Here is a 19729-nt window from a genome sequence, read left to right as displayed (position 1 = left end):
TAAGAGATCTCTGGGTAGGGGAGATCTCCATGAGGAAGGCCTGGCAACCCATTCCAGTATTCTTGCCTGGAGAATCCCATAGACAGAGGAGCCTGGCGGGCTACAGTCTACAGGGTCACAAAAAGTTAGGCACAACTGAACCAACACATAGCACACAGCACACATAAGTGTCTAGAAGATACAAAAAAGGAGAAGACCGAATTTTCAAAAGATACAAAACATGTGAAATGTCTACAGTAAACTTAATAAGAAAACTAAGTATTCCTAAAAGAACCAAAAGTAGAGTTAAATAAGCATGAAGGCATCCTATACTTGTGGACAGGATGATATGACATCCTAAAGATGTCAAATTCAGTATAATCCTATTTATTCAACAAACTGAAAGTTCACAGGGGAGAAAAAGGCAAGAGTCCCCTAAATACATGAGAAGATATTCATTTATAATCAAAATAAAGGACAAATTAAAATTATTGGGTTAGCCAAAATGTTCGTTTGGATTTTTTCCGTAACAGCTTACAGAAAAACCTGAACGAACTTTTTGGCCAATCCAATACACTGAGATGTATCAATTCTTGCCTATCAGATGTTAAAAAATCCTACAGCCTTCCCAGCTGACAATACTAAGGAGAAATGGGCACACCTGTACATTGCTGGTGGGAATGTAAAATGATACAGTTATTTATGCTGAGAAATTTCAGTTAGATCTAATCAAGTAACATATGCCTTAACCTTGGACCCAGGATTTTCACTTCTAAGAATCTACCTTGAAAATATGATTCTCTATATATGAATTAACAAAAATGTACAAAGCTGTTCAGGCAGCATTATTTGCAATATTTTATAAAGTGGAAATAATGTAAATGTACACCTACAGGGGAAAGGTTGAATAATTTCCAAGACACACTCACACCAGAGCACCTGGAAATGAATGGGAATCATCTTCAGGTCCTGGTAGGGAAAGAGCTCCATGACATACTGTAAGGTGAAGAAAGAAATGTAGAAAAATTGCACATTGACTGTTACTTTGGGGTAAAAGGAGGGAAATTTTGAACCATGTTCATGATTCACAGGTTCAAGAAATAAAATTACATCAAGAGGAAAATAAATTCTGAAAACAGACTGATATGCATGAAGCCAGGAATGGAACCCATGTCTCCTACATTAAAGGCAGACTCCTTACTTGCTGAGCCAATGGGGAAGATTATGAATGAAGTTCACAATACCATATTGGTAACATGAACACATAACGGTTCAGTCTGAACACAGTTCTCTGATGATACATTCTTAATGGGATGTCTTCTATGTCTGTCAGAAATTAAAAAAAAATAATAAATAAAAAAAATTTAAATCCCCAGTTTTGTAAACTAATAGAAAAATGAAGCAACTTCTATGAGGTTCTGTGAGCCAGCATTACTCTGAAACCAAAACTAGACAAACATGTTAAGTCGCTTCAGTCGTGTCTGACTCTGTGTGACCCCATAGACGGCAGCCCACCAGGCTCTGCCGTCCCTGGGATTCTCCAGGCAAGAACACTGGAGTGGGTTGCCATTTCCTTCTCCAATGCATGAAAGTGAGAAGTGAAACTGAAGTTGCTCAGTCGTGCCAACTCTTAGCGACCCCATGGGCTGCAGCCCACCAGGCTCCTCCATCCATGGGATTTTCCAGGCAAGAGTGCTGCAGTGGGGTGCCATTGCCTTCTCCATGACAAACATAGCACAGGTAAACTCAAAGCTAATATCAGTTGCTCAAGTAGACACAAAAGTCCTAAAGAGAATAATGTAAAATCCATGCAAGTAGTTTATTAAGGAAAAATAACATCATGAAGCTAGGTGGTTGAACCTTGGAGTGCCAGTATACTTAAGGATTTAAAATGTCTTTCACCTACTGATTAAACAGGGGCTACAGCTGACTCATTAGAAAAGACCCTGATGGTGGGAGGGATTGGGGGCAGGAGGAGAAGGGGACAACAGAGGATGAGATGGCTGGATGGCATCACCGACTCAATGGACGTGAGTCTGAGTGAACTCCGGGAGTTGGTGATGGACAGGGAGGCCTGGCGTGCTGCGATCCATGGGGTCGCAAAGAGTTGGGCACGACTGAGCGACTAAACTGAACTGAACAGAACATCTGGTAGTTCAATGGTAAAGAATCTGCCTGCCAATGCAAGAGATGTGGGTTCAATCCCTGGGTTGGGAAGATCCCCTGGAAAAGGAAATGGCAACCCACTCCAGTATTCTTGCCTGGGAGATTCCATGGACAGAGAAGCCTGATGGGCTACAGTCTATGTGATTGTAAAGAGTCAGACATGACTTAGCTACTAAAAACAAAACAAAACAAAACATTCACATGCAAATGATAACTGCTTTTAGCCCCCAGGAATTGGTGGCAAATCAGACAATGTTTCAAGGAATTTATGGATATGGAAATGAACAAATGAATAATTTTAGAAAAATCATATACACTTAAAAAATTATTACTACAGCAGATAATGTGTATAAAAAGTGTATGAGAGCTACTGGGTTGAGAGTCTGGTTCAACTGGGAGAGGAAGGTAAAGAAAAGTTTTCTAAGGAGAAGGTTATTTAAGCCAGACCTTGATGAGGGAATCACTAAATGCCATACAGAGGAAAGGGCAAGACCCATTGAAGGAGACAGGAAAGCATCATCAAAGGCATTTCGGCGTGGCCAGAATGGTTTCTTTGAGTAATAAAGAATCTGATATGACTAGAGATCATAGACATGTAGTGGGAAGATTTGACTGGATGGCAGCTTGGGGATGGTTGACACAAATTTTTGTGCATGCTTGTGCTAAGTCGCTTCAGTTGTGTCTGACTCTGCGACCCTGTGAACTGTAGGAGAAAAGAACCTCTAATCAAAAGTGTAGATATTCAAAGCTTCTGAGTATGAAATAGTTAGATTTGTGAATTATTGAGAGACTGCTTGTATCAATAAGATGGATTATAGTGGAAAGATTGGGAACTATGAGGAAACAAAGCTAATGTGTTTGCTTGAGCCAGATACTAGGGGTTCTCTTAAGCATTCAACTTTGTCCCTAATCCCTACAAGTTATCACTCATAGAGCCAGTGTTGTGATAGATTAAGTTCCAATGTGAGCAAACTTGCTTGCAAGGGTCAACCATTAAATTTCGGAAAATTTTGCAAACTGGTTGTTAAATAAGAAACACCATTATTAAAAATTAAATTTTATAAAACTACAATTAAATAAATTTAGAACAGGTAAAAATACACATCAATTTCTAATTATTTGCCAATGTTTACTATTAACTATGTTCTTGAGGCTATTTTCATCAATTCTACGTGAATGATAGAAATGCTATTTAATGACTTGCTATTGTGCTTTTCTTCTCAATTCTGATTTCACAGACATGCTGGTAGCTGGAAATCAGCCTGGTGGAATTTTTTACACCATGGAAATCAACAAGTGCTATAAGGCAGGACTTTACCTATTGCTTTCTTGATTACCTAGATTTAAGAATGTCCTAGAGAACATGTGAATTAAAAGTGTGATATATCTGTAGCTATTGCACTGTAAAGAGCCCCAAATATTAAGGAAATATTTTCCCAGTATTCAGAATCTATTATCTGATTCAGCAAAATAATCACTCATATCACTGACATCTGAGCAACATTCTGACATAGTTTTTTCTTGGCAGAAAAAAAAAATCAACATTTATGTTAGGACTGTATTCATTAGTCAATAGTATGAGTGACTTCTGTGATGAAATGGATAGTAATCAAGCAGTTCTTTGTAGTCTGATTTTATGATACTATTGTTGGTAATGAAATTATAAAAATGGATATTTTGTATGAAATAGCAATTCTTTCAAAATGATAGGTCTAATCTGAAACTCAAAGAGACATTTTAGCTTAAAATTTATTTCTAAAACTGTATAAAAATAGCTAACAGAATTTCATACATTAACCCTTGAGCAGTGTCAAGAGTTTTATTAACACATATGTGTATGTGTATATGTGCTTAGTCACTCAGTTGTATCCAACTCTTTTGCAACCCCATGGACTGTAGTTGGCCAGGCTCCTCTCTCCATGGGATTTTCCAGGTATGAATACTGGAGTGGGTTGCCATGCCTTCTTCCAGGGACATTTACCAACACATCACTGTCTATAACCCATACTCCATACATTTGAGATAGGTTCCTAAATGAAATAAATGTATAGAGGACAATGAAAGGCAAAGGAATACTTCATTCACTTGTTCTGTAGCCTCAAATCCTAGCTGAGGTGTGAGGCCAGATAATGGGAAAGACCGTTTTCCGTGCACTAAAGAAAATAGGAAGTCAAACATGCTCATTTTCCTCATTTTAAAATTGGAGGCTTGTTCTCAGCCTCCTGATCCTTCTACCTCAGATTTGTAGAGTAACAATCATCAAATAATAAAAGAAGATGATCTGGCCTCTTTTCAGAAAATCTGGGAAAGTTCTAAAAGCCAAAACACTTGGGCACTATTGAGGTATTGCTATTTCTCTTGAGCTACTATTCTATTTGAAAAATTGCCTTTCATATTCCATCCAATTAACAAATCCTTGGAGGCTTTCTAGAAACAGTGTCATTCTATGAGATGCTTCAGAAGTATTAAAGGACATGCTTGGAGATAACTTCTTTAAGTCAAGACGTGGGTAGCCATTCTCTTCTCCAGGGGATCTTCCCCACAGGGATCAAACCCAGGTCTCCTGCATTGCAGGCAGATTCTTTACTGTCTGAGCCACCAGGGAAGCCTGGATAATAAAGAGAATTAACTCTTGTCTACCTGGTGGGCTTGAATGTTTACCACATCTGCAAATAATAAATTCAACAAAAAGTACATCATGTCCTATCCAGTGAACTGTGTGATTCAGAGCCATGAGCATATAAACCAGAAAAACATAGTTAATTACAGCTATTATTTTGGAAAGTTAGTTGCTCTGAAAATACTTTGGTTTCTGATGATCTTTAATTAGCTTATCTGCAGCTGGAGTCCTTGATGACTGCCTCAAAGGGTTCCTCCCCCAAATCCAAGGATGATTCAATACTGGGACATCCATAAAGGTGATTCACCAAATTAGTAAGTTAATACTGATAAAGCATTATGTTCATAACAAAGGTTACCAAAAATGCACTTGAAAATACTACAGTTACTTTTCAGTTAAAAACTTTTAGTAAGCTGAAGCTAACGGGATAAATTCTAAAAACCGTTGAATGAATACATCCCCAAAGAAAGCCCAGCATGTCCAGTAGTGAAATAATAGTTTTACTGTCATTTGAGTCAGGAACTTGCCCCTAAAAGTTCTTATCACCAACACTATCTTATCGTGGAATATTAGACAAAGACGGTAAGCACATAATTTAACCATGGTCAACTCTAAGCCAATTTCAGACTTTTGGATGACTTCATTGAAGGTCTAGTGTGGCTGCCAGCTTCTAAGATGGCACTCCATCACCTCTGCCTCCTAGTACTGGCACCCTTGTGCAGCCCTGCCCCCACATTATACAAGGGTTAGTCTATGGGATGCAGAAAACACAAAACAGCAGAAGTTAGAGTGTGTCACTTTGGAGATTAGGTTGTAATAGATAAAGGAGTTTCTTTTAGTCACAAAGTAGAAAAAAGAGAATCAATGGAGCTACTTATTGATTCCTAGCAATAGATTGCCAATAAAAAGATACACTTTCTTTTACAAATTCACAGTACCCTAAAAAGAATCTTTGATTTGAATGGGGCCTCCCAAAGCTATTCACCAAAAATATCACCAATGGAGAAACACCTCTATGCCTCTAACCCCTTGAAGCACTTCCCCACCTCCCCTCCTCCGCTGGTAACCACTGGTTTGTTCTCTGCCTCATCTGTGAGTCTGTTTCTTTTTTGCATGAAAAGACATTGCTAAGCATTAGGGAAACACAAATCAAAATGACAATGAGATATCACCTCATACCTGTCAGAATGGCTGTCATCAAAAAGACCACACAAATATCAAGGGTTGGCAAGAATGAGGAGAAAAGGGAACCTTAGTACATGGTTGGAAGGAATGTAAACTGGTACAACCACAATGGAAAACAGCATGTGGATTATTTTGAATTAAAGTGACCTGAGAAATCACCAGTGGAAAAAAATAATTTAAAAACCTACTCTCATCTCCTGCTTTCTCCCTAAAAGTGGAAAATAAATCTTCCATGTGAAGTCACCCTGTACCAGGAGGGTAGAATATATCACCAGACTTAGAGAATTCAAGACTAAGAAAGCTATATAAACAAATTTTGTTACTTCTTCATTAGTCAGCTGCCCCAAGTACAAGCCTCTCTGTTTTGTTACATCTTCACAAATAATTGTTTCTCTGTTTAAAAATTATATACTATAAACAACCTGTTCTGATCACTTTGGGGTCCCATTGCTATGAGAATCCACTGAGAATTAGATTTTTTTTTCCTCCTGTTAATCTTGTGTCAATTTAATCATTAGACGAGTTGAAAGAACTCAAGAGGGATAGAGGGAAATTTCCTCCTACCTGACAGAGCTAACAACAAATCCCCCATCCCAAAAAAGTATTTTAAATTCAAAATTTGCTAAAAAGGCATAATTAACACTTATTTTACATTTAAAAATTGCTTACTAAAATAAGACAAATAGGATTCCTAACATATGTGCCTAGTATATCTCAACCTAAAGCCCAATATCATGTTTGATGGTGAAATATCAGTACCATTCCCCAGAGAGTCAGGAACGTGACAAAGAATCTTTGTATCACCATCATTATTATTGATGACATTTGTGACATATTTAGGAATATTCGTCAAGGAATTTTCCAAAGAGTTGATTTATTGCATTGTGTTTAGAGGAACATCTAAAGAGAGAAATGAAAACAGATACATTACTGTACTGTGTATTACTGTGAAAAAAAAAAAAGCTCCATTTTAACTACAAGGCTATAAAGTAAAACAATGTAATCCATACATCTACACCATCAAAAGCTACAGAGATTTGGGACAAACAACAAAAATACACAGTGATATTGTGAAGAAAAGTCTAAAGCTTTCTAAGAGGATTAACATGTGATTAGAAATAGCTAAGAATATAATAGCTAAGAGTAAACTTAGGTGAATCAATTGTCCCTTGAATTAAGCACATGTGCCTTCCATGTGTGTGTGCGTGTGTGTGTGTGTGTGTCTGTCTGTCTATCTGTCTGTCTCTGTGTATGGCAGCTGCAGACTTCTTTTTCCCAAAAAGAGGCAAAGAGATTCTAGGAAATGTAAACAGAAAACTGAACCTCAAATTACCCCAAAATACATTTCATTTCTATATATGTAAAAAATATAACAATATGATGAAACCAATGAAAACAACATGCTCAAAATTGTTTAGATTTGACCTGTTTCATATATTATTAATAAATATTAGAAAGCAACTCTGGGAGAACATTAATCATTAGCACACAAGGATAATCTATGATCCCAATGATTCAATATTTAGTAAATATATTAATATAAAAAGATAAATCTATGGTTGTACCACTAGATCTAATTAGGAGAGAAAAACCACACAGTTACCTGAAATAGGAAACTTTAGTATAAAGAATGAATTCAGGGAACTGGAGTAAGGACTCAGGGACTGGCTAATAGGAAGCAAAAATAACCAAAGAGTGGAGGACCAGCAGAGATAAGGCTTCCCTGGTGGCTCAGTGGTAAGGAATCTGCCTGCTAATACAGGAGACGTGGGTTTGATCCCTGGGTTGGAAAGATCCCCTCGAGAAGGAAATGCCAACCCATTCCAGTATTCTTGCCTGGGAAATTCCATGGACAGAGGAGTCTTGTGGGCTAATGTTCAAGAGGTCGCAAAAGAGTTGGACATGACTTAGCAACTAAACAACTAAGATCATGGCATCTGGTCCCATCATTTCATGGCAAACAGACTGGGAAACAATGGAAACAGTGACAGACTTTATTTTGGGGGGCTCCCAAATCACTGCAGATGGTGACTGCAGCCATGAAATTAAAAGATGCTTGCTCCTTGGAAAAAAAGCTATGAACAACCTAGACAGCTTATTAAAAAGCAGAGACATTACTTTGCAACAAAGGTCCGTCTAGTCAAGGCTATGGTTTTTCCAGTGGTCATGTATGGATGTGAGAGTTGGAGTGTGAAGAAAGCTGAGCACCGAAGAATTGATGCTTTTGAACTATGGTGTTGGAGAAGACTCTTGAGAGTCCCTTGGACTGCAAGGAGATCCAACCAGTCCATCCTGAAGGAGATCAGTCCTGGGTGTTCATTGGAAGGACTGATGCTGAAGCTGAAACTCCACTACTTTGGCCACCTGATGCAAAGAACTGACTCATGAAAAGACCCTGATGCTGGGAAAGATTGAAGGCAGGAGGAGAAGGGGACAACAGAGGATGAGATGGTTGGATGGCATCACTGACTTGATGGACATGAATCTGAGTAAGCTCTGGGAGTTGATGATGGACAGGGAAGCCTGGCATGCTGCAGTCCATGAGGTCGCAAAGAGTTGGACATGACTGAGCAACTGAACTGAACTGATGGAGTATAATCTATAAAATATTGAATTACTATGTTGTACATTTGAAACTAATATAGTATTGTAAATCAAATATAGTTCAGTTTAAAGAGAGAGAGAGAATCAGAGATGAGCAGACGGACAAGCATGCCTGAGTCTTATGAAATGTTTTGTTACAAAAGGGAGCAGATTCTTGATGCATGACAGAAAACCAGGAAATTCTGTAAAACAATTATTCTTCAATTGAAAAATTAAATTTAAAAAAAGGGAGAAGAATCACATGGTGTCTATTTTCACAGAAAACTCAGTGGCTTTGTGCAAATAGATATAATCTGAAAACCACAAAAATCATTAAAGTTAACCAAAATATATTAAGTTTCTACTCTGGAGAGCCTAGTTGTATTAAACAAGAGGGTGACAGAGGGAGGGCTTAAAAGGGACAAGACATAGCCCTTCTCATGAAGAATATAATAACCCTGAGCCACCCCATAAGGCACCAGTGCTTAAACAAGGAGCATGGGCTGTCAGGCTCCTATATAAGGAGGAGCATCCATTCCAAATGGAAGATCAGGGATGATGGTGGTGGCCTCGTCTGGGCCTGAAGCATGAGCAGGATTTAATGAGCTCGATCTACTTGTCAGTGAGACAATGAAAGTAAAGTTAAAATTAAACCATTATGCCAATAAACTCCCCTGTGGTAACACAGGGGCTAAAGGTTTAGGGTAATCATTTATCTCCTAGAGACTAGGAAATTTGGGAATGTTTAGAGAAATCGATTTGAATGGAATGAGGATCCTGTAGTCCACCTCCCTCCGGTGAGCCTTCCATCTTTTGTTCTTTAATATTCTGCTTTTGAGATGATGAGAATGGGTTTTCCCATAGAGAGCTGCTTGGTTTGCTGTTTTGGGGGTGGGGAAGAGACTTTTCCTGAGATAATTCTGAAAAGTGAGAAAGAAACCAGGGTCCCAGAACTCTAGGGAGTAAAACTCTGGGAATAAAATTATCCAAAAGGATGGCTACAGAGACCTGGAGGCAAATCAATAATTTAAAATTATACTTTTTAGAGTTAATATCACCCATTTATTGGAATTAGACTAGATAGCCTGTAGTTTAAGATTCCTAAACTGGGCTTGTTTTTATGGGATGCATTAATTAAAAAAAAATCAGTCATATCTATAGTGAGACAATAAATGTAAATTCTGGCAGAGGGAGATTTTCATAGGGGCTAACAGATCAAATAACCAAAACAGATTTGACCTTTCCAATTAATTTATGCATGGGGGAAAAGTAAAACAAAATGAAATCCCACAATGCTTTGGGAAGTAGGTAATGAGTGAAGAGTTTGGGGCAGAGAACTTTAATTTGGGGCCTATGAATAAGAGCCATGAACTGTTCTTATATATAGGAAATGCTCAGTGCGGAGACCAGACAAAGATAACATTTGTGCTCTTAATAGCTCTGCCTGGTACCTTAAGGAAAAGTCTCATTCTACAGTGAACTAATCAATGGCAGATGACCAGGATATATTTAATGCAAAGGTAATAGACACAGAAACAGTCTTGGCCAGAGAAAGTGATAGGAAATTGATACAGGAATGAATGGCCCAATTTTTTTGCTGGTTCTTCCTCATTTCCTGGTCTCCAAGTAAATAGATAAGGCAAATTTATATTTCTACTTGAGCCCTCTGTCCTGAACTACCGACTCATAGACACAATGCCTATTTGGCAGTCTTCCCTTCTGGATCAAACAGTCAACTCAAACCCAACATGTCCAAAATGAAACTCCTGTTTTTCTTCTGGAAACTTGCTCTCCTCTTGCTTATCTCCCCACTGCCACTGAGTGCACAGCACCATTCACTCACTCACTCAAGCCATAATTCTAGAAGTCTCCAAAAAAATCTCCCCTTCTCCTGATCCCCCTATCCACCTCATGAGCAGTTCTTCTTGACTCTAGCTACAAAACAGATCCCCACGACAGCCCAGCCCGGATACCATTAACTCTTGAATAGGTAGCTATGACAGCCTCTTCTCAAGTCTCTTGGTTCCCAGTCTTGACCCTTGTAGACCATGCCCCCCTACAGCAGCCAAGGCAAATCCAGCCCCCTTACCTACTCACAGTACCCCACATGGTGTGTCCTCGACTACCACTTTGATTTAATCTCCCACCATTGACCTTCTCACTCACTCTGCCCTGGTCATGTTGGACAAACTTGCTTTGTTTCTTTGCCTGGCATGCCCTTGCTCAGAGCTGCCTCTTTCTCACCATTCCCATTTCAGCTTGGATATAACTTCCTCACACAACCAGGTAAAGTAGTTACATTTGGCCAAGAGACGCTGGTTACTAAGTTGTTGTCAGTGCTACTGTCATTATCTTCATAGCAAATGTCATTCTTACTTCTTTCATTTTGTGCCTCTCCTGGAGATTTTGCTGGAGTTAACAAGGTAGTGGAAATTGGGACAAAGCAGATACAGGGTAAGGGATGCAGGTGTGGACAATATGCTGACATCATTGCTGGTTACCAGAAAAACTAGTAAGCACTTCTGTAACAATAAGTATGGAGAGGGGAAGTTTAATGAAAACTAAGTCCTTCAGTCATAAATGCAAGAGAAAGAGCTAAGGTAGCAAAATATTCGATTTATTGGTTCAACAAATATTTACGGGATCAATGAACTAGTGGTCAGTGAACTTTCAGGTGCTGGTACACTAGAAGAGTCCTGCGAGGTATTATCATTATTTAATCACTAAGCCATGTCTGATTCTTCTGTGACCCCATGGGCTGTAGCCAGCCAGGCTCCTCTGTCCATGGGATCTCCCAGGCAGGAGTACTGGAGCGGGTTACCATTTCTTCCTCCAGGGGATCTTCCTGACCCAGGGGTCAAACCTGAGTCTGCATTGGCAGGCGGATTCTTTACTGAGCCACCTGAGAAGCTCCCTGATAGGTATAACCTTTAGGAAAAAACATTACTCTGAATGCTATGTCTTCGAACTAATTGCCCTAAGGGGTAGACAGGCATGATAAATTACTGTTATATCGGGATATTCAGTCCCTTCTTGTGACAGGTTTCTTGTCAGTTATAAGGCCCACTCTATTTTGCCAATGAGCAATGATTTGAATTCCAATTCAACTTTCAGTTTGTTTCTGATTTCAATATGGACTGGAGGGCTCCTTGGTCTATAATCTCTGTGTTTTAAAATGATGTAATGAGTTGCCAGTCCAGGTTCGATGCACAATACTGGATGCTTGGGGCTGGTGCACTGGGACGACTCAGAGGGAGGGTATGCGGAGGGAGGAGGGAGGAGGGTTCAGGATGGGGAACACAGGTATACCTGTGGCAGATTCATTTCGATATTTGGCAAAACTAATACAATATTGTAAAGTTTAAAAATAAAATAAAATTAAAAAAAAGGAAAAAAATGATGTAATGAGGCAACTGTTGTATTAATTAATCGCTACCCACTATAGTTGTGATGTGCACAACACAGACATTATGCAATGTTTCTATTTACACTTAAAAACAATATCATCAAAGAATCAGATATATCCATGCTCTTATGTTAATTAAAGTAGAACTCCATAGAGAGAAATTAGAAATTTTATTTTACAAGCAACTCCTGCCCTGCCCTCATTTCCCTTTACCTCTGCTCAACTCCATAACTTTTCTGATCATTTTCAGAGAGTGAAAAAGCCATTGGTTATTTTCAGCCTCCAAATAATCTCATGTGATAATTCATGGCTCCAGTCTGATGAAAAGCATACAACTCCCAAATTTTATCTAGAAGCAGAACTTCTCCTCATCTCCAGCTTGGGTCTGGTTGGGGAGGGTGGTGGTGGAAGATTTGGTTTAGCTTCTCATTCCCTTTCTCTGTCAACTCCTCTTGCCCCTCCTGGTAACTGAGGCTGCTGATCCATTTCAGGCTGGTAGTTAGGGTGGTCAGTAAAAGGCAGGAAGTATGGTTGTTCCCTGGACTCTTAAGATCTGGCATTGTGGCTCTCTAGGCTTGGGTGGATGTTCAGCATTACTCTTCTGGAGAGTTCCCTGCTGGGGACACCTATCAGTCTCTCCCTTGCCCTCTGCTCAGCCCTTACTGTTCCTCCCTCAGCCGTTGGGCATCCGGCACTCCATCTCACCTTTTGGGGAGTCATGTGGTCCCTCAAGACAGTTCTCTTGGCAGGATTTTAAAAGGCTATAACCTGGACCTCTCTAGTCATTCATATCTGGCTCAGAAGGAACCTGCATGTGTCTGTCCAGGCATCCTTGCACCTGCTGCTGTGGGAAGTCTTACAACCCTCCGATGTGCTGTGGGCCCTTCCTCTGCCCTGCAGCCTCAGGCCATGAGTTGGCGCCCCACGGCCTTAGAGTCTGAGGTCTGTGTTACTCATCAGTTTCCTCCTCTCTCTCAGGCACACATAGTGGGGCACACACACACAACCTCCAGGGGACAGAAGTCAAGCTCTGGATGACCCCATTGCAGGCAGCCAATATTGTTTGCCTTGGAGTAAGGGGCGGCATCCACCTGCTCTCTTTCATGAAGTCAGGGTGAATAAGTGACGCGCATACCAGCAACTTCCTCTAAAGAAGCTTTCTCAGGTTTGTCTCAGTTTGTGCCCTTGAAGTGAGTGCAGCAGCCTCCTCCTTCTCAAGTCTCTCCCATCACTTTAGAATAAAGGCAACACTTATTGTTTTCCTCTCAGAATAGGATATGTTCAGTCAAATTGGAATCAGGACTATGTGAATAGCCATTGACACACATTATCATGCACGAACATGGGTGCACATGGTTTGTGAAGGTGTCAGAATGAAAGATTCTGACACTTCAAACACTGCGACCTCAGTTTTTGTGAGAGTTTTTTGTTATTGCGGTTTTAAATGTATTTTTAACCATAGTAATAACTCACAAATACATTACTGTTGTAATACATTTAAACACCATGCTATGTGCTAAGACGCTTCAGTTGTGTCCAACTCTTTGCCATGGACTGTAGCCCACCAGGCTCCTCTGTCCATGGGATTCTCCAGGAAGAATACTGGAGTGGGTTGCCATTATAGATAGATTTAAATTTCCATGTGGCCATTCCTCCCAAGGCAATGGTCCTCTTCATTCCCTTATATATATTCATAGATGACCCATGTTACCAGATTCATGCATCTTAACTTTAAAACCAGGACTCAGGACAATGTAGATGAGAGCTGTCACTGTCTCAGTGTTGTAAGTTTCTTTTCATCATTTTCTATTCACTTGCAAATACATAAGTTACATAATGGGATATTATGTATACATATGTTATACTTATGTAAATTTTACTATACTATACAGCAATCAAAAGGAATCCATTGAATCTACATTAAAAAGCATATAAAAAATTAAAAGATGGAAAAGTTGTAGAATCTTATACTTAATATTTTACAAACATATTTTTTTTCACCTAATACGTCTTTTAAATTTTTACATGCTTTTAAAGGGCTTCCCTGGTGGCTCAGACAGTAAAGAATCTGCCTGCAATGCAGGAGACCTGGGTTCAATCTCTGGGTTGGGAAGATCCACTGCAGAAGGGAATGATAACCCACTCCAGTATTCTTGCCTGGGGAATTCCATGGACAGAGGAGGCTGATGGGCTACAGTCCATGGGGTCACAAAGACAGATCTAGTGAATTCCTTTGACTGCTATATAGTATTCTAAAGTTTACATATACTTCACTTAATTTAACTATTAATGATCATTGATTATTGTCTCTGATTTTTTACTTTTACAAATATTGCTACAAGGGGTGTCTTGGGACATATTCTGTGTGGCTGTGCAGACACCATGAAGCAGCAGTATCAGACGGAAGGGATGAAATTTGACCACTATAAACAATAGCTTATTTATTCACACTTTTGCCTAAACTTGGTGATAAAAGTCTTCTAAATATTTATGAAAGTTGATGGGTAATAAATAGAATGATATTGTTCTTTGACATCCATGTCCTTCCTTTATAATAAGGCAGAGTGCATTTACCCCATTTGTTGTTCATCTGTATTTGTCTACTGTTCTGATAGTTACCTGTTCTTCAACTATTTTCCTGTATTTTGTCTTTTTTATATTATCTTGAAAATGTTTAAAAAAAAACCCACCACTCCTCTATCTGATATCATACTGAAATGGATTTCTTCCCTTTTGTCAATGACCTTTAATGGCAGCTATTATTATAAATAAAGCTTGTGTTTTGTATCTGACAGTGTCCTTCTGATATGTCTAGGTATAAATTTCATCTCATTGGCTTGAGACTCATTGTGATTCTTGAATCTGAGAAATATCATGTTTCATCTGTTCTGAATGAGTCTGATTCATTATTTCTTAAAGTATTGCCTCTCTCCAATTCTCTTTTTCTCCTCTTAGAATTCTTATTCAATGTATACTGGACCTTTTCACTCCATTTTCCAGGTCTGTTAACTTTGCTATCATACCTCATCATCTTACTCAGCCTTATTTGATATAATTTACTTAGCTCTACCTTGTATTTCTCTAATTCTTTCATTAGCTATGTCTAGTCAGCTAGTTTCCAATCACAGTGTCTAAATTTGTCTTTTGTATTTCAAGCAGTATCCTTCTTAAATCTGCCTATTCTTTTGTTATCTTCTTATATTTTATTTCTTCAGTTATTTTCAGTTCAGTTCAGTTGCTCAGTCATGTCTGACTCTTTGTGACCCCATGGACTGCAGCACACTAAGTTTCCCTGTCCATCACCAACTACTGGAGCTTGCTCAAACTCATGTCCATCGAGTTGGTGACGCCATCCAACCATCTCATCCTCTGTCATCCCTGTCTCCTCCTGCCTTCAATCTTTCCCAGCATCAGGGTCTTTTTCAATGAGTCAGTTCTTTGCATCAGGTGGCCAAAGTACTGTAGTTATTTAAAGGATGCTTATAGAATGTGTTTATCAGTGCAGGCTATTTTTTTGGAAGTTCTCAGCAGTTTAATCATGCTATGTGCTGAGTCTGAGGATTTGCCGTGGATGATCACTTCTATGAGTGTTTATAATTTTGGATCTTGAATTCATATTAAGTAGAGCTTCATCTTCAGTAATTCTGTGTGATCTGTGTTGAGCAAATCAGCCTAGGCCCAATTCTTCTTACTTCAGTTTTTCAGCTGAGCAAGAGTTCTCAGTTAGGACAATGTGAATTCCAAACTCCAACTTCCCAAAACATAGTTATGAATTTTTGTAACTTTCAGGAGAGGCTCAGGACAATGCACATGAGAGCTGTCACTGTCTCACTTGCTGCAAAGGGCAGAGCCTCTAACTCAGTTTTGAATTCCCTTGAGGTTTCTGGCTCTATGTCAAGATCTCTATTAAAGTTGCCTTCCTGGCATGAGTCTGAGGTTTCATCCTCCATTCCCTACAAGGACCTGACAAGCCCCTGACAAAAACTGATGCTTTGTCCCCAGGCCCAAGGTTTCTGAAGAGTAAGCTCATTCCTCTAATTTTTCATTACATCCATGGAGATATCTCATACTATCTTTGAATATATGTATTTAAAAGATGCTTTCTCAGGACTTCCCTGTTGATCCAATAGTAAAGAATCTGCCAGCCAACACAGGGGACATAGGTTCGATCCCCGGCCTAGGAAGATCTCATGTGCCACAGGGCAACTAAGCCTGTACACCACCACTACTGAGACCATGTGCCCTAGAGCCCATGCTGTGCCACAAGAGAAGCCACTGCAATGAGAAGCCCGAGCACTGAGAAAGCCCATGCACAGCAGTGAAGACCCAGCACAGCCAAGAATCAATAAATAAATAGTAAAAAAGATGTTTGCCAGATTCTATCTTGTATCAGTTCAGTTCAGTTCCGTTGCTCAGTTGTGTCTGACTCTTTGCGACACTATGAATCGCAGCATGCCAGGCCTTCCTGTCCATCAACAACTCCCAGAGTCTACCCAAACTCATGTCCATAGAGTCGGTGATGCCATCCAGCCATCTCATCCTCTGTTGTCCCCTTCTCCTCCTGCCCCCAATCCCTCCCAGCATCAGGGTCTTTTCCAATGAGTCAACTCTTCGCATGAGGTAGCCAAAGTATTGGAGTTTCAGCTTTAGCATCAGTCCTTCCAATGAACACCCAGGACTAATCTCCTTTAGGATGGACTGGTTGGATCTCCTTGCAGTCCAAGGGACTCTCAAGAGTCTTCTCCAACACCACAGTTCAAAAGCATCAATTTTTCAGCGCTCAGCTTTCTTCACAGTCCAACTCTCACATCCAAACATGACCACTGGAAAAACCATAACCTTGACTAGATGGACCTTTGTTGGCAAAGTAATGTCTCTACTTTTTAATATGCTATCTTGTATATCTAGATCTTATTTAGTAGATCTAGTTTTCAGGTTATTTAATCTATTGGAATCTTCCAGGTGAAATTTCAAAGAAGATTGTCAGGTTTTAACATCAAGTTGCTACTGGTAGCAGCTGAAAGATATGGAAACATAGAACTGGAAAGAATATTATAATCCATTAAGGCAAGCCAGACCAGATCCCTCATTTGAGAAAAGCAGAGAAGTGCCATTCCCAAGACTACACATTTGGGTAGTGATAGAATCTGGACAACAAATCATGTCTCTTGAACACTAATTTAGCACTTTTTCCACTAAACATTTCCTCCTAATTCTTAAAAGAATTTGGGCCATGCTATAGGACACCTCTTTTTATATTTACTTTTATTTCAGTAGGTAAACACCAGTGTCTGGGAGAAGAGAATCAAAATGTTTAATACAGTAGAAGCCGGAACCATAGTGGGAGGTCCTGTCAATAATGATACTGTAAACATGGCTCAAGTACAAACCTCCAGGAAAGGTAAAATCGTGTACTGGGGTGTGGATAAAACTGGGATCTATGTCACTGTTTGATGATGTACAGCCTCTTCTTGATCCTACACATTGCCAAGAATTCTATATAGCTGTAAAGCACTTTTACTGAGAATTACTTCATTTCTTGCAAAAAACCTTGAAGGTATATAGGACAGGTAGATATCAAGACACTAGATCATCAAGACATTAGGTAGAGATAAAGAAAAAAATTTAGAGCAGGTGTCAAATAGAAAATATGGAAACCAATCTAGGTTTTTCTGATACCAAGTCCAGAGACCATCCCATTTGATCTTGCCACTCATACTAGATTTAGATCTACCTCAAAGAGAACAGGCTTTTTCTTTACACCATATCATAGAAGTCACACATCCTCCTCCCTCTCAGTTAAGTTACAACTTAGTGCTTTTCAAGAGTATATCAAATAATACATTGGTGCTTCCCTGGTGGCTCAGATGGTAAAGAGTCTGCCTGCAATGCGAGACCTGGGTTCAATCCCTGGGTTGGGAAGATCCCCTGGAGAAGGCAATGGCTACCCACTCCAGTATTCTTGCCTGGGAAATCCCACAAACAGAGAAGTCTGGTGGGCTACAGTCCATGGGGTCACAAAGGGTGAGATGACTGAGCAACTAATACTTTTTCAAGAATACATCATAAGGGAAACTGTTGAACACCTTATTTTACTCTAAACTCTAAATGACTTATAACTATTTTATTCACTAATTCTCTTAAGCATATAGGCTTTTCATAAGATAATGTTTTTTAAAAGTAAAACATTAACCAAGATGGAATGCTTTGTGAGACTCAACATTTTAGCCAGTATATCTGCTGGCAAGTCTACATGCCTTAAGGAAAAGGGGATTCGCCTAATCTTATCCATCAAAGAAGAAATCAGGAAACATGCATGCTATTTAATACTAGTCACTCTACAATTAACTACCATCTGACATTTAATGAATACTCTTTCATTGCCTCAGCTTCCTTATCTGTAAAGTGGAAGCATGTGTATCTCTAAGATCCCATCCATTTCTAAACAATAGGAGCCTATTGGATTCTATGCCATTGGCCAAATTTTCTTATCCCAACTCTCTCTCTCTAAAAATCAGTTAACTTACAAACAGAGAACTTATAAACAGTTTCCATGGCACAATATAGCATATTGGGTAAGAGTACAGATTAAGGTGCTAGACTGCCTATGTTTGCAATCCTGATTTTGCAATTTATGAGCCGTGTGACCTTAGGCAAGTTATTTAAATTTTCTGTGTCTCAGTTTCCTTATTTGTAAAAATGAGATGATAACAACAGTATTTATCTCATAGGATTTCCATGAGGATTAAATTAGTTATAATATGTGAACCATTTAGAACAATGCCTGGCCTGTAGTTAAGCACTGTATAAACTTCACTATCATAATCATCTCTCATACAGTTTTTCTTCCTCAGTCTACTTTTCAGCAGTCATTGGAACTCTGGGCTAATTTGTCTAAAAGTGGAACTTAATGTGATCTTTCTAGTTTCTTCCATAGTCTTTCAGGGCATCCACCCCACCATGCTGCTTTATCCCCTGCTGACCACTTCTTGGCCCCAGCCTGTTATCACATCCGACTTAGTTATTTTGTATTTCTCATAAATGCTTATGAATAAGCCTTGCTGGCTGCTTCTTCAGTTGGCGTCCAACATCAATTTTTCTCTCGTCTCTCTCTCATCTAGCCCATTCTCACTGGGCACTGCTGGGTCCTCTGTATCTCACTCTCAGGACCCTGTTGGGGCTTTCACCCAGGGCCAGGACCCCCAGAGATTACTGACATCTTTACTGGGCATGATTGTGCTTCTAAGATACTCAGAGAATCAAATCCAGGCTTTCCATGGCATGTGGGGAAATGCCCTCTCCCCCATTCTATGTCATATCTGGTCACATGGCCACAGAAGAGACTTACTTATGCTCCTATATCTCTAGAGATACTAGGTGAAAAGAGATGGACCTTCAGGTTCTGCCAGAGGTCAGGCTCTATTAAGGGTTCATATGGCAGGGTAGGGACAGACATCACCTTGACCTTCCTATCCCTTCTCTACTAAAGGCCCATGAGCTTCTGCCTGGGTTCAGTCAGATAAATGGAAGCCACTTTAGGTAATTCAAGAAAAAAAAAGACGTTTAATATAGAAGATGGAAATAGTCCATAGACTTTGGGAGGCTGGGGAAGAAGAAGTCAAGTTAGCGACTTCCAGGAAATCCTGAAGTGTAGGATGGATGGGACACAGCTAGCAATCCTGTGCAGCACACAGTGGGTGGTGTTCAGGAGAGTACCACAGGCCCAGGCAAAAACCCCGTCTACCATCACTGATCCTCCTACTCCTCCCTGCAGTGGCCTCCTCAGCACA

General features: G+C 39.7%; 2 protein-coding genes across 8 annotated transcripts in view; one reads left to right on the top strand and one right to left on the bottom strand.

Annotated features, from left to right (window-relative positions):
- Positions 1-19729, bottom strand: part of SLC17A1 (solute carrier family 17 member 1) — a 249724-nt gene that overhangs the window by 149456 nt on the left and 80539 nt on the right. Inside the window, exon 15 of one of the 5 annotated variants that reach the window (XM_086369966.1) lies at positions 820-1305. The exons of the other annotated variants lie outside the window; for them this stretch is intronic. The gene's annotated coding sequence lies outside the window, so the exon portion shown is untranslated. Of the gene's footprint in view, positions 1-819; positions 1306-19729 lie in introns of those variants that run through there. 5 annotated transcript variants of the gene reach the window in all.
- The window catches only part of LOC147347581 (putative small intestine urate exporter), a 34142-nt gene continuing 23657 nt past the window's right edge, over positions 9245-19729 (top strand). For 2 of the 3 annotated variants that reach the window (XM_086369975.1, XM_086369977.1), the window contains exons 1-2: positions 9263-9330; positions 17214-17340. In XM_086369975.1, coding sequence (XP_086226101.1) covers positions 17250-17340 — 91 coding nt within the window. In that variant the 5' untranslated portion in view covers positions 9263-9330; positions 17214-17249. Of the gene's footprint in view, positions 9331-17213; positions 17341-19729 lie in introns of all 3 variants that reach the window. The other variant, XM_086369976.1, reaches the window with a different exon arrangement.

This window comes from Bos grunniens, chromosome 23 (assembly GCF_055505025.1).
Source record: "Bos grunniens cultivar Pamir isolate PY7600 chromosome 23, Bosgru_T2T1.0, whole genome shotgun sequence".
NCBI lineage: Eukaryota > Metazoa > Chordata > Mammalia > Artiodactyla > Bovidae > Bos > Bos grunniens.
The sequence above is the reverse complement of the archived record's forward strand: the minus strand, read 5'-3'. Positions and strand labels throughout refer to the sequence as shown.